The sequence below is a fragment of the Dermacentor andersoni genome, chromosome 3, assembly GCF_023375885.2.
Source record: "Dermacentor andersoni chromosome 3, qqDerAnde1_hic_scaffold, whole genome shotgun sequence".
NCBI lineage: Eukaryota > Metazoa > Arthropoda > Arachnida > Ixodida > Ixodidae > Dermacentor > Dermacentor andersoni.
The window spans coordinates 47,984,937-48,004,316 of record NC_092816.1 but is presented as its reverse complement, the minus strand read 5'-3'; the positions used below and the strand labels follow the sequence as shown (position 1 = coordinate 48,004,316).

General features: G+C 50.3%; 1 protein-coding gene across 1 annotated transcript; it reads left to right on the top strand.

The window, feature by feature from the left end:
• The first annotated feature begins 12,872 nt into the window (after window positions 1-12,872).
• Window positions 12,873-19,221, top strand: LOC126548552 (uncharacterized). The gene has a single exon (XM_050196778.3). The coding sequence runs from the start codon at window positions 13,626-13,628 to the stop codon at window positions 17,580-17,582; it is 3,957 nt and encodes a 1,318-aa protein (XP_050052735.1). The 5' UTR covers window positions 12,873-13,625; the 3' UTR covers window positions 17,583-19,221.
• Window positions 19,222-19,380: the final 159 nt, after the last annotated feature.

Sequence of the window (19,380 nt, the reverse complement as noted above, 5' to 3'; positions counted from 1 at the left end):
AATATATTTAAACTTACACACATAACAAATATTATTATTATATTTTTGAAAGAGATGGAGGTAGCCGATTAAAAGTTATTTTTAAAGATATGGATAACCTATGACCAGAGGATGAATATGTTTCTGTGTGTTGACAGCGCTTCAAATTGCTTTGCGTGCTTTATGGACCCTGAAAAAAAAAAAGAAGAAAACCTGCAGACTTGAATGACCACTTTGGCAGTCTTTTATCAAGGGCGTGTGAAATCCACCTGAATGATGTGTCTCAGTATCGCTTCTCTTTTCAGTAAGCAATGCTAACGACGCATGAAAAAAATAACTTTTCTTATAATTTACATTTTTAGGGACGGAAACATCGTCACTTGCACGCACAAGTCATAAATACGAGTATGTACAGAGTGTCGGCATTAACTGTCATGCGCCCAGGTCTTTCTCCTTTTTTTTTTTTTTTTTTTAGAGAGAGAGCAATTGCGTTGCTCTAAGAAAACCTAGTGCATATTGTTTCCGGTACACTGGAGTAGCTGCCAGTAATTTTGTTCATTACTGAGATTTATTTATGTAATTGTAATTAATTATCTAACTCGAGACGTACTGTCCTAATTACCAAAGTGTCAATGAGGCCCTTGTAGGTCCAGCCAAGGGACATCTAACTGGAGTATTGGCGACGGTATTAGCGGACATATTGCGGTAATTGCGGTATCAGCGACGTACTAATTGCGTACTATTTTTTTTCCTACTAATAAACCTCGCGAAATATGAAAAATACCGCGTGACTGCGCCTCCACCCCCATCACAAAGCAGCGACATCGAACAAGCTCCCTCTGAGTTAGTAAGAAGTAAATAAAGGCAATAAAAAAAAAAGATCGTGATCGAGCTATTGCCTATTTTGCCGCGCCCCAGTCGAACACGTCGCGTTTGGTGTCAGTTGGAAACAAGCTGTCATAGCTGTTGTCTTAGCGTAGATAAAGTGCACGGATGGATTTTTTTTTTCTTTTTGCCACGAAGCCTATCACCGCGAAAGCGAATCGACAACGTCGATTTGCAAAGGTTTAAAGGTGCGTCCCAGTCGCCATGTCTTTCTCTAATGAGCAGGAGAAAAATATGATCCTTCCCTTGGGAGCTGCAAATGGCAACAAGAGGAATGGCACAAATTTATAATACACTAGTAATGGAAGCATGGCTGTAGACCAAGCGCATCGACTGTCTTAATTATGACAGTCGATGACATAATTTTTTATAATTTCATAATAAATTATGAAAACCTAAGACAAACCGGCAGTTTCCAGAAACAGCGGCCGAGGGCTCCATCTTTAAGTCCTAGCCTACGCACGTATATTCCAGCATTTATGGCCTCTCTCCCTGTTATCTTTGTTTTCCCCCTTTCCCATTCCCCCGGTGTAGGGTAGCCAACCGGACGTTATTCTGGTTAACCTCCCTGCCTTCTACTTATCTCTTTTCCTTCCTTATGGCCTCAAACCCTCATACTATCGTACGGGACGTGGCCGCCAAGTTACAAATTTCCAAGTCGTCAGTTTGGAGGATTCTAAATGACTCGGCCTTTCATCCGTACCACCTTATAACCCGCGCCAATGCTTGGAAGATGCAGAACCGCCTGCAGAATCGTCTAGATTTCTTACACTGGGTCCTCACAAAACCCGATTAGTCCGGTTAGTCACCGGACTTTTTTGAGCGACATCATGTGCACATATGAAACCAATTTTTTGAACGAACGACCAGGAGAAACGCACACTATTGGAGGGACTCCAATTAAGCGCAATCGGCACCAGTACCAGTGGTCGCTCAAAGTGTGGTTCGGAATTAACGCCGGTGCTATAATCGGTCCCATTTTCTTCGATCGCACACTGACTGGACAGCGTTATGTGGACGAAATCCTTGAAGGAATGGTGGATAAGTTCCTCAGCGAAATTCCGCTGCCACGCCTTCCATTTCTGTGGCATCAGCAAGACGGGGCGCCCGCACACAGCAGCAGCCGAGCACAAAACTGGCTGTATGCGACTTTTTCATGCGCAATAGATTGGAAGGCACGGGCCTATAAATTGGCCGGTTAGGTAATCTCGCCTCTCTCCACCCGATTTCTCTCTTTGTAGTTATGAGAAGGATCGTGTTTACACGATCGAGACGGACGTCAGATGAGCTCAATGCGAGGATAACGGATGTCCTCCATGGAATTCCAGCGTCGGTCATCAAGAACGCCACAGAAGATGTGATAAAGCGGACACAGTACTGGCGTAGCTGCAGGAGGAGACCTGTTCGAACACGTCCTCTAGGCAGCAGCTGGTGTTCAACGGCGCTTACAAATCCATAGATAATAAGGACAGACTGAAATATGGTAGTTATAAATGCGCAAGCATTCCTATCCTTACCCAACGGAAAAAACAATCCCTCCGTCTGTCCCGTAAGACGATCGCTTTCAACATAACGCCTGCACCAGCGAGCGAATTCCACATGCGTGCTGCCTCTCCCTTCAACGTCGACGAAGCGGCGAGAACACAGCGCTTACGGAGCTCTGAGCACGTGCCGCACTCTGCAGCTTTCGCAGAAGGCTTTCGAGATGCGGGCCGCGTCACCGCGCCAGTCGTAGACACCACCGGATCCTGGTTGATCACGGGCGCAGTGTGCCTAATAAATGTTGCATTCATTTCCTTCATTTGCTACCTCTTCCTGGTCATTCCATCTCACGTCCACATCCGCTGCGGGCTATCTATAACACCAGTGGACATTCCTTCTACTCGCCTCTTCTACGCCGTCTCGTGCAGGTCTCGCTTAACAGTTCGGTGTTGCCAACCACACTTCTCCGTTTCACGGTTCTTTCGCGGACGTTCTCGCAATTATACGAAACACCACGACAGTGCTACGAAATGCTTACGCATCATTCAGATAAATGCCAGAGAAGATTCTGCGTAGATTTTTTTATTATTATTATGACTTTCCTTTTTTATTATTGCGGTGACCGAGTGGCCCGATTTTTATTAATCAAATTTATATTAATAAATATCGCTCAGTTAACCCCCTTTCTTCTCGTTTATTACATAACAAGGGTCTCGAATCCGGCTGCATTGGTGCTTTCAGAGAGCATGTGTGTTTATTGACCAGTTGCTTTCACACGAAAAGATAACGCACTCCTGACGCCTGCGGCAGAAAGGATGTTCGACATCCACCGTCAAGGTTTGTGAGTGGTGGCGCTGGCTAACACTCCCAGGGTTAGTTCTAGTAGTAAAACACAAATAAAAAGGTAGAGCATCGCACGCGTAATGCGAAGGCGTGGGATTGTTCCCAATCTGCGGCAAGCCGTTTTTTCATCCCCTTTCATTTTCATTAATTTATAGTTTCTTTAATTATTTCGGTAAGTACACGTATTTTCCCCTGTGTTTTCCTTGGTGTCATTATTTGTTGGATTCTTATGATATGATTAATAAAAATCGGGTCCGTCGGTTAACCCCCTTCTCGTTTATACATCATCATTATCATCATCATCATCAGCCCATTCATGTCCACTGCAGGACAAATGTCTCTCCCCGCGATCTCCAATTACCCCTGTCCTGGGCCAACCGATTCCAACTAGCGCCCGCAAATTTCCAAATTTCGTCGCGCCATCTAGTCTTCTGCCGTCCTCTACTCTTTGTACCCATTCTATCACCCTAATGGCCCCACGGTTATCTAGTCTGCGCATTGTATGACCTGCCCAGCGCCATCTTTTTCTCTTAATGTCCAATAAAATATTGTCTATACCCGTTTGCTCTTTGATCCAAACCGCTCTCTTTCTGTCTCTTAAAGTTATGACTAGCAATCTTCGTTCCATCGCTCTTTGCGCGGTCCTTAACTTGTTCTCAAGCTTCTTTGTCAGCCTCCAAGTCTCTGCGCCATATGTCAGCACCGGTAAAATGCACTGATTGTATACTTTCCTTTTCAATGATAACGGTAAGCTCCCAGTCAGGAGCTCACGATGTCTGCTGTATGCGATCCAACCCACTTTTATTCTTCTGTGAATTTCCTTCTCATGGTCAGGGTTCCCTGTGATTAGTTGACCTAGGTAAACGTACTCCTTCAGAGACTCTAGAGGTTCACTTGCGATCTTGAACTCTTGTTCCCTTGCCTGGTTATTCATCATTATCTTTGTCTTCGGCATATTAATATTCAGCCCCACTCTTACACTCTCCCTGTTAAGCTCCTCAATCATTTGTTGTAACTCGTCCGCTGTGTTGCTGAATAGAAGAATGTCATCGGCAAACTGAAGATTGCTGAGGTATTCGCCGTCGATCCTTACTACTAAGCCTTCACAGTTTAGTAGCTTGAATACTTTTTCTACGCACGCAGTGAATAGCATTGGAGAGATTGTGTCTCCATGTCTGACCCCTTTCTTTATAGGTATCTTCCTACTTTTGTTGTGTAGAATTAAGGTGGCTGTGGAATCTCTGTAGATATTTTCCTATGTATTTACATAAGCGGTTCTGTACTCCTTGATTACGCAATGTCTCTATGACTGCTGGTATCTCTACTGAATCAAATGATTTTTCGTAATCTATGAAATCCATATAGAGAGGCGTATTGTACTCTGCGGATTTCTCGATAACTTGGTGAATCACATGAATGTGATCCATTGTAGAGTAACCTTCCTGAAGCCAGGCTGCTCCCTAGGTTGACTAAAGTCCTGTAGGAATCGCACCGCTGGCACGAGTTGTTGGGGTCTCGGTGCTGACGCCCGTTATTGCCAATGGGTCGCAAGCCCCAAGGGTAGCGTTGGCCTGGCGGCCTGGGGCACTGGAAGCATCCGAAGGTCCCGGCAAAGCATGAGAAGACTGGTAACAGAACAACTTGTTTATTCTAACATAGCAAAAGAGCGGCCGGTCAGGTCGACCGAAGTGGAGAGACGGGAGAGCACGTAACTCAACAGTACAAATCGGAGCCTCTCTCCTGGCGTCCGGGGGCAGCTGCTCTTATACTCTCGGCGTCGCGGTCCAAAAGGGAAGGTCACGGGATGAAGGTCACGGGATGAAGGTCACGGGACGGCGGAGCATGAGCCCACGACGGCGCGCACGGTCGAGCCGAGAGACCTGCTGAACCGAGTGTAGTGACGCATCGCCAACCCTCACTTGGGGAGCTCCGCTCCCCGGCTGCCGCGCTTTGACAAGCGTGGGCACACACACACACACGCACACACGAAGACACGTGGCACTGAAACACGCCTGGACACGCTTGGCGGGTAGGCGTTGCGGCGGCGTTGAACGGGCCAAAATGTCCGCCGCTTTGAACAAAGCCCCGGCGTCCGTTGCATCCGCGCCGGCATTACCGCGCGTTGTAGGCGAAACGTAACAGACCGCCCCGCCGGGGGAAGGAGATCCCGATGGTCAGGGGACTGCATCCGCTGTCCGGAGGGATGTCGCTCGATGATGCTCATAACCGAAGTCGGGCGTCCTTTGGCGTTTCTTGAGCGCAGCGCACAGAGAAGGCCTCGTTCTCACGTTCAGGTGCACACAGGACACTGCAAAGTGACTTCGGGAGAGTTGACATTTTTGTTCTCGTTTCCGGCAAGCGTTAGAACCACGCCTGAAAGTCAACCGCTCAGTCAGCAAGCACGGCACAAACCTCACTAAGCCCTGCCAGGCTCTTTCCCCTTTTATACTGCTGCCTAGTTCCTTACAGTAGTTTAGCAGCACTCAGAACGCGTCCACAAATCGGAAAATTGCACTAGAAAGCACATCGTCACTTTGAAACACTATACAAAAGCAATAGGTTAAAAAAATCCTGCCTCAGGAAGAAAAACATCAGTAACAAGCAATTTTGAGGCTGATTCCCACGTTAGGGGCTTCGACTTAAGCCATCGGCGTTACCGTTGAGACTCCCCTTTTTGTAACGCACCTCAAAGGAATATTGTTGCAAAGCGAGGCTCCAGCGCAGGAGGCGGCCATTTTTGGGAGAGATGGTCTGCAGCCATTGGAGAGGGCAGTGATCCGTTTCAATGATAAACCTCGAGCCGGCTAGGTAACATGACAATTTCTGAACGGCCCACACGATACACGCACACTCTTTCTCGGTGGCGCTATACGCCTGCTCACGACTGGTCAGCTTACGACTAGCATACAGGACGGGGTGTTCTACTTCTCCATTTTCCCGTTGGCACAGTACAACGCCCATGCCTCGCTCACTAGCATCACACTGAACAACGAACCCTTTTGTGTAGTCGGGCGATCGTAGCACAGGCTGGCTTGTTAGGGCGCTCTTTAGGGCGCTAAAAGCTCTTTCCTTCGTCTCATCCCAGACGACTGTTTGCGGCTCTGTCTTTCTTAGAGCATCCGTCAAGGGAGCCGCGATATCAGAGTACCTGGGGATGTACCTCTGATAGTAGCCGGCGACACCTAAGAACGACCGAATAACGGTCTTCGTACGCGGTTGCGGGAAGTCTCGCACAGCGGCCACCTTTATTTCAGAGGGGCGGCGTCGACCCCGACCAATCACGTGTCCGAGGTAGACAACCTCGGCCTGTGCTAACTGGCACTTGGGAGCCTTGACTGTCAAGCCCGCATCGCGCAAGCGGGTTAGCACTGCCCGCAAGTGCGCCATATGTTCAGGCCAGGATGCGGAGAATATCGCTACGTCGTCTAGATACGGTAAAGCGAATTCTTGCTGTCCCCGCAACACTTTATCCATGAGGCTTGAAAAGCAGTATGGCGCGTTCTTCAAACCAAAACTCAAAACTTTAGGACGGAATGTCCCCATTGGTGAAATGAACGCCGCATACCTACTAGCCTCTTCTGTAAGTGGAACCTGCCAATAACCCCTGACAAGATCTAGGGTGGAAATAAACTGAGCGCTACTCACTCTCTCAAGGCGCTCCTCGATGTTAGGGATCGGATAAATTTGATCCTTAGTGATGGAATTAAGCCTGCGGTAGTCGACGCAAGGACGAGGTTCCTTGCCCGGTACCTCAACTAAAATCAAAGGGGAGGTATAATCACTCTCACCCGCTTCAATAACACCGAGCTGTAGCATTTTCTTTACCTCAGCCTCCATAATATCGCTCTGGCGGGGTGACACCCGGTACGCCTTGGATCGTACTGGCTCTGGGGAGGTAAGTTCTATGTCATGAGTAAGGACAGAAGTCCTACCAGGCCTCTCAGAGAACAGACCTTGAAACTCTTGTAAGAGCTGGTGTAGTTCTGTTTTCTGCTCAGGCGACAGCGATGCTTTACTTATTAAGTCACTAATGACTTGATCGGTGTCTTTCCTGTTTGTCACTGAGCCTAGTCCCGGAAGCTCGACCGGAAGCTCTTCGGGCACGTTTACCATCATGCACACCACTGCTTCCCGTTGCTTATAGGGTTTGAGCAGATTACAGTGGTAAACTTGCTGTGCTTTCCGCTTTCCTGGCAGACTCACCACGTAGTTAACGTCCGACAGTTTTTGAACAATCCGTGCTGGGCCCTCCCACTGCACGTCGAGTTTGTTCTTTAGCGATGTGCGCAATATCATGACCTCATCGCCCACCTCAAAACGACGGGCCTTGGCTGTCCGATCATAATAAACCTTGGCCCTCTGCTGGGCCTCTGCCATTGCTTCACCTGACAACTCCTGTGCCCTTCTTAAGCGTTCGAGGAGCTTAAGCACGTACTCTACCACGACTGGGTCGTCGCCCCTGCCTTCCCATGATTCTCGAAGCATGCGAAGCGGAGATCGCAGCGAGCGACCGTACACCAGCTCAGCTGGCGAAAACCCCGTAGCCGCATGCGGCGCGGTCCTTAATGCAAACATCACTCCAGGCAGACACAGCTCCCAGTCAGTTTGATGTTCAAAACACAATGCTCTCAACACGCGCTTCATGACGGAGTGGAGCTTCTCAACGGAATTCGACTGGGGGTGGTGCACTGAGCTGTGTAACAGCCTTACCCCGCACCTTTCGAGAAAGGCTGTCGTCAAAGCGCTAGTAAACACTGTACCCTGATCTGACTGGATTTCTGCAGGAAAACCAACTCGCGCAAATATGGACAGCAGTGCATTGACTATCTCAACTGAGCTGAGTTCTTTAAGCGGCACTGCTTCAGGGAACTTTGTCGCTGGGCAGATCACAGTCAGAATGTGTCGGTACCCCGTGGCTGTTACCGGCAGAGGTCCCACTGTATCAATAACGAGCCGTCTAAAAGGCTCCGTAATGATAGGTACCAACTTCAACGGCGCCCTCGATTTGTCCCCTGGCTTGCCCACCCGCTGACAGGTGTCGCATGTCTTCACAAAGTGGTCTGCGTCCCGAAAACACCCTGGCCAATAGTACTCTTGCAAGAGACGGTCCTTAGTTTTCTTAACTCCTAGGTGTCCGGACCACGAACCCCCATGCGACAAGCGCAACAGATCCTGACGATAGCATTGAGGCACGATCAGCTGATCGAACTCCACTCCCCTGCGGTCTAGATACTTCCGGTACAGGACCCCACCTCTTTCCACAAAGCGAGCATTTGTTTTGGCGATACCTTCCTTGATAATGCAGCGTATGTTTTCTAGGCTGCCATCCTTCTTTTGCTCGGCTATCAAAGCCGACCGGCTGACTTTTACCAACCTGTTAAGTCCGTCTGACGTAGGCGCGATGAGCAAATCTGGAGACAGCTCTTCTAACTTTCCCGTGTCGGGATTTTCCTCTTCAGTATCTGGTGCCTTTAACGCTACAGGCTCAATTTTATTCAGTTCGGGCGTGCTCTGAATACCAGCTTGCTGCGCCTCTGACCCTTTCTCATCGTTCAACAACGTCGGCCCCGCAACTACCGCCTTTGCAGCGAGCTCCCGAACCTTCGATCTGGTTAAGGCCTGAACGCTAGCCTCACCAAACAAAAGCCCCTTCTCGCGCAGGAGGTGATCGGACCTGTTCGAAAATAGGTACGGGTACTGGGGGGGCAGCATAGATGACACTGCGGCCTCCGTCTCAAGTGCTCCGAAAGGTCCTTCAATAAGCACTTTTGCTACCGGCAGACACACGCTATGAGCTTCCACTGCTTGCTTGATCCATGCGCACTCGCCCGTGAACATATCGGGTTCTACGTAAGAGGGGTGAACTACATCCATTGTAGCTGCGGAATCGCGAAGCACTCGGCACTCTTTCCCGTTCACGAGGAGGTCTCGCATGTAAGGCTCGAGAAGCTTCATGTTCTCGTCAGTGCTGCATAAAGACAAAAACACGACTTTTGGTTTTGTTTCTGGGCACTGCGCTGAAAAGTGACCCGGCTTCTGGCACGTATAACAAACGCGCGCTTGCCTCGTCTCGAACCGCTTTCTGCGTTCGGCTTCGGTTGCCGCCGTCTCCTTACGTTCGGTCGGACTGCTTTCACTCGCATCCGAACTACGTGTGTCCCCCTTTGCTCTCATGGGCGTGAACTTTGGCCTCTCAAACTTGGAGCCAAATTCACCCTTTTGACCGTCCTTAGCTCCACGAGCCCGACGCGTCACAAACTCCTCGGCTAACTCAGCGGCTCTAGCCACCGTACTAACGTCTGGCCTATCCAAGACCCAGTGCCGCACGTTCTCAGGTAACCGACTATAAAACTGTTCTAGCCCGAAACACTGCAGAACTTTCTCGTGGTCACCAAACGCTTTCTCTTCTTTGAGCCACTCCTGCATGTTTGACATAAGCTTGTACGCAAACTCTGTATATGACTCACTTTTGCCTTTCTCATTTTCCCGAAACTTCCGACGGAACGCCTCCGCTGACAGCCGGTACTTTTTTAGCAGACTCGATTTCACTTTGTCGAAATCCTCTGCCTCCTCTCTCTCCAAGCGAGCGACTACGTCGGCCGCCTCGCCGGGTAGCAAAGTGAGCAAGCGCTGTGGCCACGTTTCCCGAGAGAACCCCTGCTTCTCGCACGTTCGCTCAAAGTTAACCAGGAACAAACCAATGTCCTCTCCAAGCTTAAACGGCCGCATCAGGTCAGTCATTTTGAACAATACTCGTTCTCCTGCACCGTGTGCCTGACTTCCATTACGAGCGCGTTCCATCTCTAACTCGAGACGCTTCATTTCCAAAGCGTGTTGACGGTCGCGCTCTTCTTTTTCTTTCTCTTTTTGTTCTTTAAGTTCGCGCTCCTGTCTTTTTGCCGTCTCCCTCTCCTCAATGGTCTCAAGGCATTCCGACAGCTCGTCATCCTCAGCTTCTAACTCAAGAATAGCCCTTAGCAGTTCTGGTTTTCTGAGTTTGTCTGAGACATCCAGACCCAACTCTCTTGCAAGCTCCAGCAATTTCGGTTTGCGCAACGACTTCAAATCCATGGCTGCTCTGAATGCTGCTTTCTCTACTGCCTACTATTGTCTTGCCGCAAACTAACCCGGCAGCAACGACAACCACAATTACCAGCTCTGTTTCTAACACTAACAAAAGCCTGGCAAAACTCAGAAGAAGAAAGTCCCGCACTCACCAAACCTTGCAGCCAAGACTTCAGCGCAGTCGTTCCGCTGCAGGCAACCAGTCATCACACAGGGCTCGTTGCGCTGCTCCCGGATGGTCGTTGTGCTGCTCAGCATACAGTCAACCGCATCTCTTCGCTGCTGGCCTCCGTTGTCGCGATCTCACCGCTGGCAACCAGATGTAGTAATCGCACCGCTGGCACGAGTTGTTGGGGTCTCGGTGCTGACGCCCGTTATTGCCAATGGGTCGCAAGCCCCAAGGGTAGCGTTGGCCTGGCGGCCTGGGGCACTGGAAGCATCCGAAGGTCCCGGCAAAGCATGAGAAGACTGGTAACAGAACAACTTGTTTATTCTAACATAGCAAAAGAGCGGCCGGTCAGGTCGACCGAAGTGGAGAGACGGGAGAGCACGTAACTCAACACTACAAATCGGAGCCTCTCTCCTGGCGTCCGGGGGCAGCTGCTCTTATACTCTCTGCGTCGCGGTCCAAAAGGGAAGGTCACGGGATGAAGGTCACGGGATGAAGGTCACGGGACGGCGGAGCATGAGCCCACGACGGCGCGCACGGTCGAGCCGAGAGACCTGCTGAACCGAGTGTAGTGACGCATCGCCAACCCTCACTTGGGGAGCTCCGCTCCCCGGCTGCCGCGCTTTGACAAGCGTGGGCACACACACACACACACGCACACACGAAGACACGTGGCACTGAAACACGCCTGGACACGCTTGGCGGGTAGGCGTTGCGGCGGCGTTGAACGGGCCAAAATGTCCGCCGCTTTGAACAAAGCCCCGGCGTCCGTTGCATCCGCGCCGGCATTACCGCGCGTTGTAGGCGAAACGTAACAGTCCAGTGTTGCGCTTATTCTATTGGAGATTATTTTGCTAAATATTTTATATAATACTGGGAATAAGCTAATGGGCCTATAATTTTTAGTTCTTCAACGTCGCCTTTTTTTGTGGATTAGTATAATGTTTGCATTCTTCCAGTTTTCTGGGACCCTTGCAGTCGATAGACACTTCGTATAGAGAGCCGCCTTTTTCCTAGCATTATGTCTCTTCCATCTTTGATTAAATCGACTGTTATTCCATTCTCTCCTGCCGCTTTACCCCGTTTCGTGCCTTGCAAGGACCTTTTGACCTCATCTCTAGTTATAGGAGGAGCTTCTCTATACTATTCATTAGTGTTTAGAATAGAGTGATCCTGAGTCCTCTAGGTACTGTAAAGGTCAGTATAGAATTCTTCCGCTGCTTTTATTATACCTTCGAGATTGCTGATGATATTACCCTGCTTATCTTTCAGTGCATACCACTTGGTTTGTCCTATGCCAAGTTTCCCTCTCACTGATTTCACGGTGCGTCCATTTCTTTACGGCTTCTTCAGTCTTTCTCACATTATAATTTCGAATACCTCTTATTTTCGCCTTGTTGATCAGTTTTGACAGTTCGCGAATTCTATCTTATCTCTTGAGTTGGACACTTTATAGCCCATATTCTAATTGAAATTAAACTTTCCGCCTATGCCAGCACAAGTAACGGATTCCGGAGTTGGCTGCATCGGTGGCTGCCAAAAGCCCCTCCGTCCGCGCCTCCTTGAATACATTTATTTATTTATTTATTTATTTATTTACTTACTTATTTTATTTATTTATTTATTTATTTATTTATTTATTTATTTATTTATTTATTTTATGGCCGCTCGACGAAAACTTGCACGGTAAAGGGGGGGGGGAGGTCTTTAGGTTCCTACGGTGCCTTTGTATCGTAAGTCCGACTGCTGTCCACCGCCAACCGCGAATACGGGCGAGAGAGGCAAAGAAAGCTAGTCGTTTTAATAACAAATCACTAGATCTAGCACACAATGTGTTGCTGTAGGAAGAGACGCCGAGGTGCAGTACACTGTAGCCGAGACGCGTTCCAACTCGACGGAAATACTAAACAAGGTTTCCTGTAACTGACGTTTAGCCACAGCGTGAAGTATGTTCTCGATCGCCACTGTTATAAATCCCGATGTAGGGCCAGCTACGGCCCTTGCCTCTGGTAGGAGTTTATTTTGAACGTTATCGGTGGTTTCCGTCGCCCGGCTAGCATCGACGTGAGCCAAATGTTGTTGGTGTTCGCACGGCTCCTAGTCACAACTTTGAGGCCTAAAATTTTATACAGCGGAACAGAGGGTGAATTTCCGATGTGTTTCTGCTCGTCAACAAGATGTCCCGCTCCTCATCACTGCAATGTCCCCAAAGAATAGGTCCAAACCATGGCCTCCAAGATTGTGTCGATTGTTGAACATAATAACAGCTAGCTAAATCTCGGAGGCCATGCAAAGCCATCGCACATGCATTGTTTTGACCACCGGCCATTGTTTTGCCCCAACCGTGGTTCTGAGAGAGTAGTGTTACAAAGTCGAAAAGCACTTGATAAAAATTTATTTCCCCTGCAGCGCATCCTAGCATGTACTACTGTGAGCAAAGGAAATCGTAACTTACAGGTGCCCGTATGTTTCCTCCTTTTTTTTTGTTATGCTATGCGCCAGAGCAGGGAATTCTAATTTTGCAGAAACTTCGGAAGATCTCGGTGCCCTTGGTGATTACAGTGCTTACAGAGAGTGGTCGAAAAGCACTGCCAGCGCTGCGGCAGTGCTCGCTCTGCTAGCACATACAAATCAGGCATGCAAACTGGGCGTATTCGCATGCCATACAGCAGGTAAATTGTCAACAATCGCTAATTTCTTTTTCCTAGCTGAAGGCGTACCATGGAAATGCTGGCATTACTTTCACGAATATGTACTATCCAGGGGTTCCGCAGAATGCCCTTGCGATATAAGCTTGTAAAGTAAAAGAAAAATGAGAAAGCAAGCGCTCTCTGTCGTTGCTGGCTGTTGCGCTGCTGCAGCTGTCCAGACGCAAGCTTGCGGCAGCGGGGTTCCAAGCAAGATGCTAGGCCCAGGGCTCATCCTTCTCTAAGTAACCCGTCTATAGTTATCCTACGAAAATTCGTGCTTATATTAGGGCAAACGTGTTGCGTGCTGAACAGCAGCGTCTCAAATAATTGCTTACAAGGAGCAATTTGTGCGTCGATAGCTAGCGCCACCTGCAAAGCGATAACTCTTTTCCGAGACCTTGCATTTCTCGGTCTGTTCCCGTAGAAAGTTGTCGGCCATTTTGATCATTGCTGTCGTGTCAGGGTTTAATTTTACTTCCCCAGCGCGAAACCCGAGCTCTGAGCACTCCGAAATGGAAGAAACGGCACTGAAGTTTGGTCCCGAGTGGATCCGCGCACTAACGCAAACGAACGGGGTGGCTGCTCCGGCCCCGTCGACCGCAGTAACAAAGTACAAGCTTGCAAACTACCGATACGGCAGGGAAGAGATGCTGGCAATGTTTGATCAAAACGTGCCCATGCCGGATTCACTTCGGGAATTCCAGCAGCTGGCCGTGGAGAACACGCAGCCGCCTCTGGCTCTGGTCACCATGACGGAGGAAGAGCAGCGCGTCTGGGCGCGATCCGTGAACAGTGACGCAGTGCTTCGGCTAACAGTGGGCAAAGGCGCAGTGCCCGGTGCGGGTCCCGGTCGAGGCGCCCGAGGAGGGTCCGTCGACCGGGGTCGCGGCCGAGGTCGTGGCAGCGGCTACCAGAGAGGTATCGGCGAGGACGAAAGCCAGTTCGGCGCCTTCATCCGCCCGAGGCCCTTCGAGCGCAGCCACAGCCTCAGCGAGCGAGACCAGCGCTGGGACGAGCGAGACAAGAAGCCCGACCGGCCGTTCGTGGGCCGCACCAGCTACGACGGGGACACGTTCAGGAAAGAAAATGCGCCAGCCGGCAGTGGAGGCGGCGGCTCTGCTGCGGGCACGGCGGCAAGCGCCAGCAGGGCGACCAACGACAACTGGCGCGCCGCTTCGGGCGGCCACGCCGAGGACGACGACAACTGGCGCAGTAGCGGCCGGGCCCCGACCGAGAAGTGGAAGTCGTGGCGAAACCACAGCAAGGGTGACGGCGACGCCGACGACGTGCTGCCGCCCGCAGTCGCCAACGGGCCCCTTAAGAAGGATCTCGGTCGCCATTGGCTCGAGGAACACGGCAGCGGCGGCAGCCACTCCTCCGAACAGTTGCCGGAGTGGATTCAGGACCAGGGAGACACAGAGAAGGTGGGCTGCTTCGACGCGAAAGGTGCTTTTGTTGACACCAAAGACAGCGAGGAAGAATCGTGGGAGAACGACGTACTGCCCGCTCGAACGCCACAGCCGCCGGATGCGCGGGCGCTTCCTAAACGCGAACAGAAGCGATCCCAAGAACCGCCCCCCGGCGTCAGTCGTTCGAGTGAGCCTTCAGTGGAGAAGCCTAAATCGCCGCCTGCTCCCGTGCCTGTGCCGTCACAGCCCCAAAAAACTGAAAGCTCGCCACCTAGAAGCCCCCCGAAACCAATCCCTCCCGCTCCAACGTTGCACGCGATTGCACCGGTGGAAATGAAAGCCACTGTGGACGACACGGCGAAGGTGGTTTCCACGTCACCAAAAGATGACAGTTTTGCACACCTTGCAAAGGCAGCAGAAAACATGATGGCAGAATGGACCGCAGAAGAAGAAAAAAAGTTTGTCTCACAGTCGGTAGCTGGGGAACACAACCTGCCAGAACATTTGTACAGGTGGTTATATAAAGACCCTCAAGGTGACATTCAAGGGCCATTTTCATCTGCAGAAATGATGGAATGGTTCCAGGCCGGGTATTTCACCATGGACTTGATGGTCAAGAGGGTATGTGATGCAGCTTTTTCAAAGCTTGGAACACTGATCAAAAGCTGGAATGTTGTACCTTTTGTTGCCACCCAGCAACCACCGCCACTCAAAGTTCCACTTGGCGCAGAACTTGGTGTGCCTTCTGGCATGGGCCTTGGAGGTCTCCCCCCCCACCCAGGGCTACCCAACTTGCCTCCAGGTCAAATGAATTACGCACTTCAGCAACAGTACATGCAGGAGGTTTATAGAGTAGCCGCCATGCAGCAGATACAAAACAGTCTGAAGACAAACGAGGCATTTGCCAACCTTTCTCCGGTGGACCAGAACAGAATCTGCTTGCAGTACTACATGGCCAGCCACTCGTTGTCTCGACCTGCTGGCTTTGGTGACCAGACACCTCTCATGAACTTGCTAAGCTCTATGGGACCACCTCCAGTGTTTGGGCTGCCTCCGTCACTCATGAAAGAGCCCCAGACTGAAGCAAGCTGGCCGCCACAGCCAGTGACTACAGCTTCTGCAACTCCCACACCAGAGTCGAGGGGAACGAGTGTTTGGGACGCGGACTCGAGCATAGTGTCAGCATCCCTGGCCATGCCAGCAGCGCCCAGCAGGAACATCATGGAGACCCTGTGGCAACAGCAGCAGCTGGCCTCACAAAGCCTTTTGGCTGAGCAGATGAGGGCCAAGGAGGAAGAGGAGCGGCGAGCCCAGGAGTTGCAGAAGCAGGCACGGCTGGAGGAAGAGCGGCGGTTGCTGGAGGAACGGCGACTCTTGGAGGAGCGCCGTAAGGAAGAAGAGGAGCAGAACAGGCGGCAGCAGGAGGCGGAGGCACTGAGAAGGAAGGAGGAAGAGGAAAGGCTAAAAAGGGAGGAGGAAGAACTTCGCAAAAGGCTAGAGGAGGAGGAGCATCAGAGAAAGCTTGAAGAGCAGAAGAGAAAGCTTGAGGAGCAGAAGCGAAAGCTCGAGGAGCAGAAGAGAAAGATCGAGGAGCAGAAGAGGAAAGAAGAACAGCGCCAACTGGAGGAAGAAATGATGCGGCAACAGCGGATAGAGGAAGAGAGGAGGAGAGCGCTAGAAGCAGAAAAGCGGAAGGAGGAAGAGAGGAAAGCTGAGGAGGCTAGAAAAGTGGCTGAGGAGAAAAAGCGGCAAGAAAAGGCCAAGCAAGCTGCAGCGGCAGCTGCTGTCGTTGCTCAAGCAGCAGCAGTGGTTGCAGCTCACTCCGCACCACCTGTGAAGAAGAGCCCCAGCAAGGTGTCAGTCATAGATGCTGATGAGTTCATGGCCCTCAAACAGCCTCCCAAGCCGCAGCCAAAGGTGGAGCCACCCAAGCTAGAAAAGCCACAAGGTCCTGTGTGGGGCGGAAAGGCGAGCCAACCAGCATCATCGTCTGCTCTTTCGCTTGCTGAGATTCAGCGGGTGCAGGAGGAGAAAGAGAGGAACTTGGCAGCCGAGCGGCTTCAGCAGCAACGCAAGCAGCAGCAAGCTATGCAGCAGGCCGTGCTGCTGCAACAGCAGCAGCAACAGCAGCAGCAGCACAAAGCAACGCTCACATGGGCATCTCGGGCGCAGGCCCCTTCGTCAGGGTCTGTGAAGTCCTTGTCCGAGATTCAGCAAGAGGAGGCTGAGCGGGTGGACAAAATGAAGAAAGCGCAGCAGCAGCAGCGGCAGCAGCAGCAGGTAATGCGGCAACAGGAAAGCAGCATCCTGCAACTTGCAGGTGCTTGGGGAAGCACCAGCAACAACCTGTTGAAATCATTCAACAACAGCTTTCAGTATCTCGACCTCCTTCCTGACGAAGACCCTTCGAGAGGCTTCTGGGACGAGGCTGCTACTACTGCACCGACTGCAGCAAAGCCAGCGCCAAAGCAGGCGGCAAAGCCCGGGTCCAGCTTTCCATCACTTGGAGGAGGCACTTCGTCGTCGTCATCCACTGGGCGAAGCTCCAAGGGCCAGCAAAGCAAGAGAGCTGAAGAGCAAGTGATGAAGCTGTTCGAGGAGCATGCTAAAGCAGCGCCAACAGACGAGCTGACGGCGTGGTGCGTGCAGAGGCTTGGCGGCATCCAGTCGTATTTGGACATTCCTACTGTGGTGGCCATACTCAAGGACGTTGAGTCTCCGGCCGAGGTTCAGGAGTATGTGCACAATTTCTTCGGCAACAGCCAGGACACGACGGACTTTGTGCGCCAGTTCCTCCAGAAACGGGAGCAGTACCAGAAGACTGGCTCTGCGCTCAAGTCCGACGAAGCATTCACTGTGCCAATTGTGAGCTCAACTTCTAGTGCGATGGGGACTGCAGCAGCCGCCACTGCCGTCTCAAGTGACGGGTTCACGGCTGCACGCTCCAAGAAGAAGAAGAAGAAGATGCAGAAGGTGGACAGCTCTCTGCTGGGTTTCACAGTGCAAGCCGACCCCACGCGGCTCAACGCAGGTGAAATCGATCGTGTTGAAGGATTGTAAAAAATGTGGCTTTGCTTCGTATGTGACACAGGCACTCACAGTTTGCCATAAACGAAAGAAAAATGGGCAGAAATACGGATGTTTTGTAAATACAAAGAGGCATTTTCAATTATTTATTAAAAGAAAGAACGAGAGGGGAGTGAGAGAACGGTAGCATCTCAACCTGGCTTGCTCCTGTTTCCCACTTTTTTCTTTTAAGGCCGCATGTGCTGTGAATGAGCATAGTGATTGCTTTTTGTCTTCGTTCCTTTTTTTTTTTCTTTAACCCTTGCTCATGCTGCTGTGGCTTGTAACCAGCACTCAAGTTCAAAGCTTTAGTACGAATCATTTTATTTGTGCTGCTGCTGTAGTCACTTCTTCCAAGGCTGTGCAGAAAACTGGTTTTTACGTCACAATGCTTGTCGCTATAACACCAATTTTACGTGTGCTCAGATCTATAGTTTCTAGGTCTATGTTTAAGAATCTGTACAACTGTCTCAGTTCTCTACACTGCTTTATTTTTCGTCGTACTTAACATGAAATTGATTTAGTGCGTTTTACTGTGATTCGCTATACTGTTCTTTTTTTTTGATGTGCCAAGATCTTGCATGTCTCTGTTATGCCACACGAAGAAACATGCTCTCGTTTGTCTTTGTGAAAGTGTAGAAGTTGTGTTCTCATCCGGTGGCACCAACAACTTTGTCTTAACTCACGTGTAGGTCAATAAGCATGTAGCACTCATTTCTTTTATGCGCTATGCTTTTGCAAGGTGCTGTGAACGAGAATGTATTTTTTTTTAACTGGATATGAACATTGAGTGAGTAGTAAGAATGAATGAAGGCAGCATAGCTTTGCGCTTTCCTTATTCAGTAATCTGGACAAAGTGCCGACTGGACTAGTGCCCTTTGAAAGCGTGTTGCTGCCTTTTTGTTTTTCTTTTTAATCTCCTACAGGAGAAGAACGCATTTTTATACTCCAACGTGAAAACAGTTTCCATTATTTGTGTTTTCGTTTTTATTTGCGGCAAGGTTGCCAGCTTGCTTAACGGAAGGACGGGGGCGAGAGGCGAACGCTTTTTGTCTGGCGTGCCATTTTATTAATTAGCCTTGCAGGGGCATGCGCACTTATTCGTACACATGCAGAAGGAATTTCGCTAGAAGACCAGCGTCTCGTTTGCTCTGTTTCTTCTGTTGTTCATTATTATCTTTTAATATATATGCTCTTTTCTTTTCCTTTGAGGCTGCCTCATTGCCTCAACCACTAACGAAGCTGTCGTGCTCCTCCGCTGTACGAAAAACCTCCTCAGAACCGAACACTCCCCCGCATAGCCACTGTTTCCCCTCTCTGCCACCAGTTGTCCAGCATGTTGTCTTGTGACCCATTGTCTCGCTCTGCGTGCATGTCTCGTTGGAAAGGGAAGAAAAAAAAAAAAAAAGTGGCGCGCCACCGTTGAATGCAATACACCGCTCTGTACATACCGTCTCAGCGAGTGCCTTAAGACCTGGTGTGTGTACACAGCTCTGTTCTACTACTGTGTAATTTTTTGTAAGATATGACGTGTTGTGTGACTGCATCACTGTACAATGACAAGCGAAAAGAAAATGAAACAACAAAAAAAGAAATGCCTGCTCGAAATAAACCATATTGGTTTTCAAGCCAGCCCTGGGCGTCCCAGCTTTGTTTGCATTCGAATGAGCTGTCCTGCTTGTCTTTGTTGCATCATTGTTGCAGCTTCGAGGTTCACAGGGCGAGTTCAGCTGATGGCAGGAGCCACTTGAAACACTCTACGGAGGAATGTTAAAAGGGGCACTAAATTGAT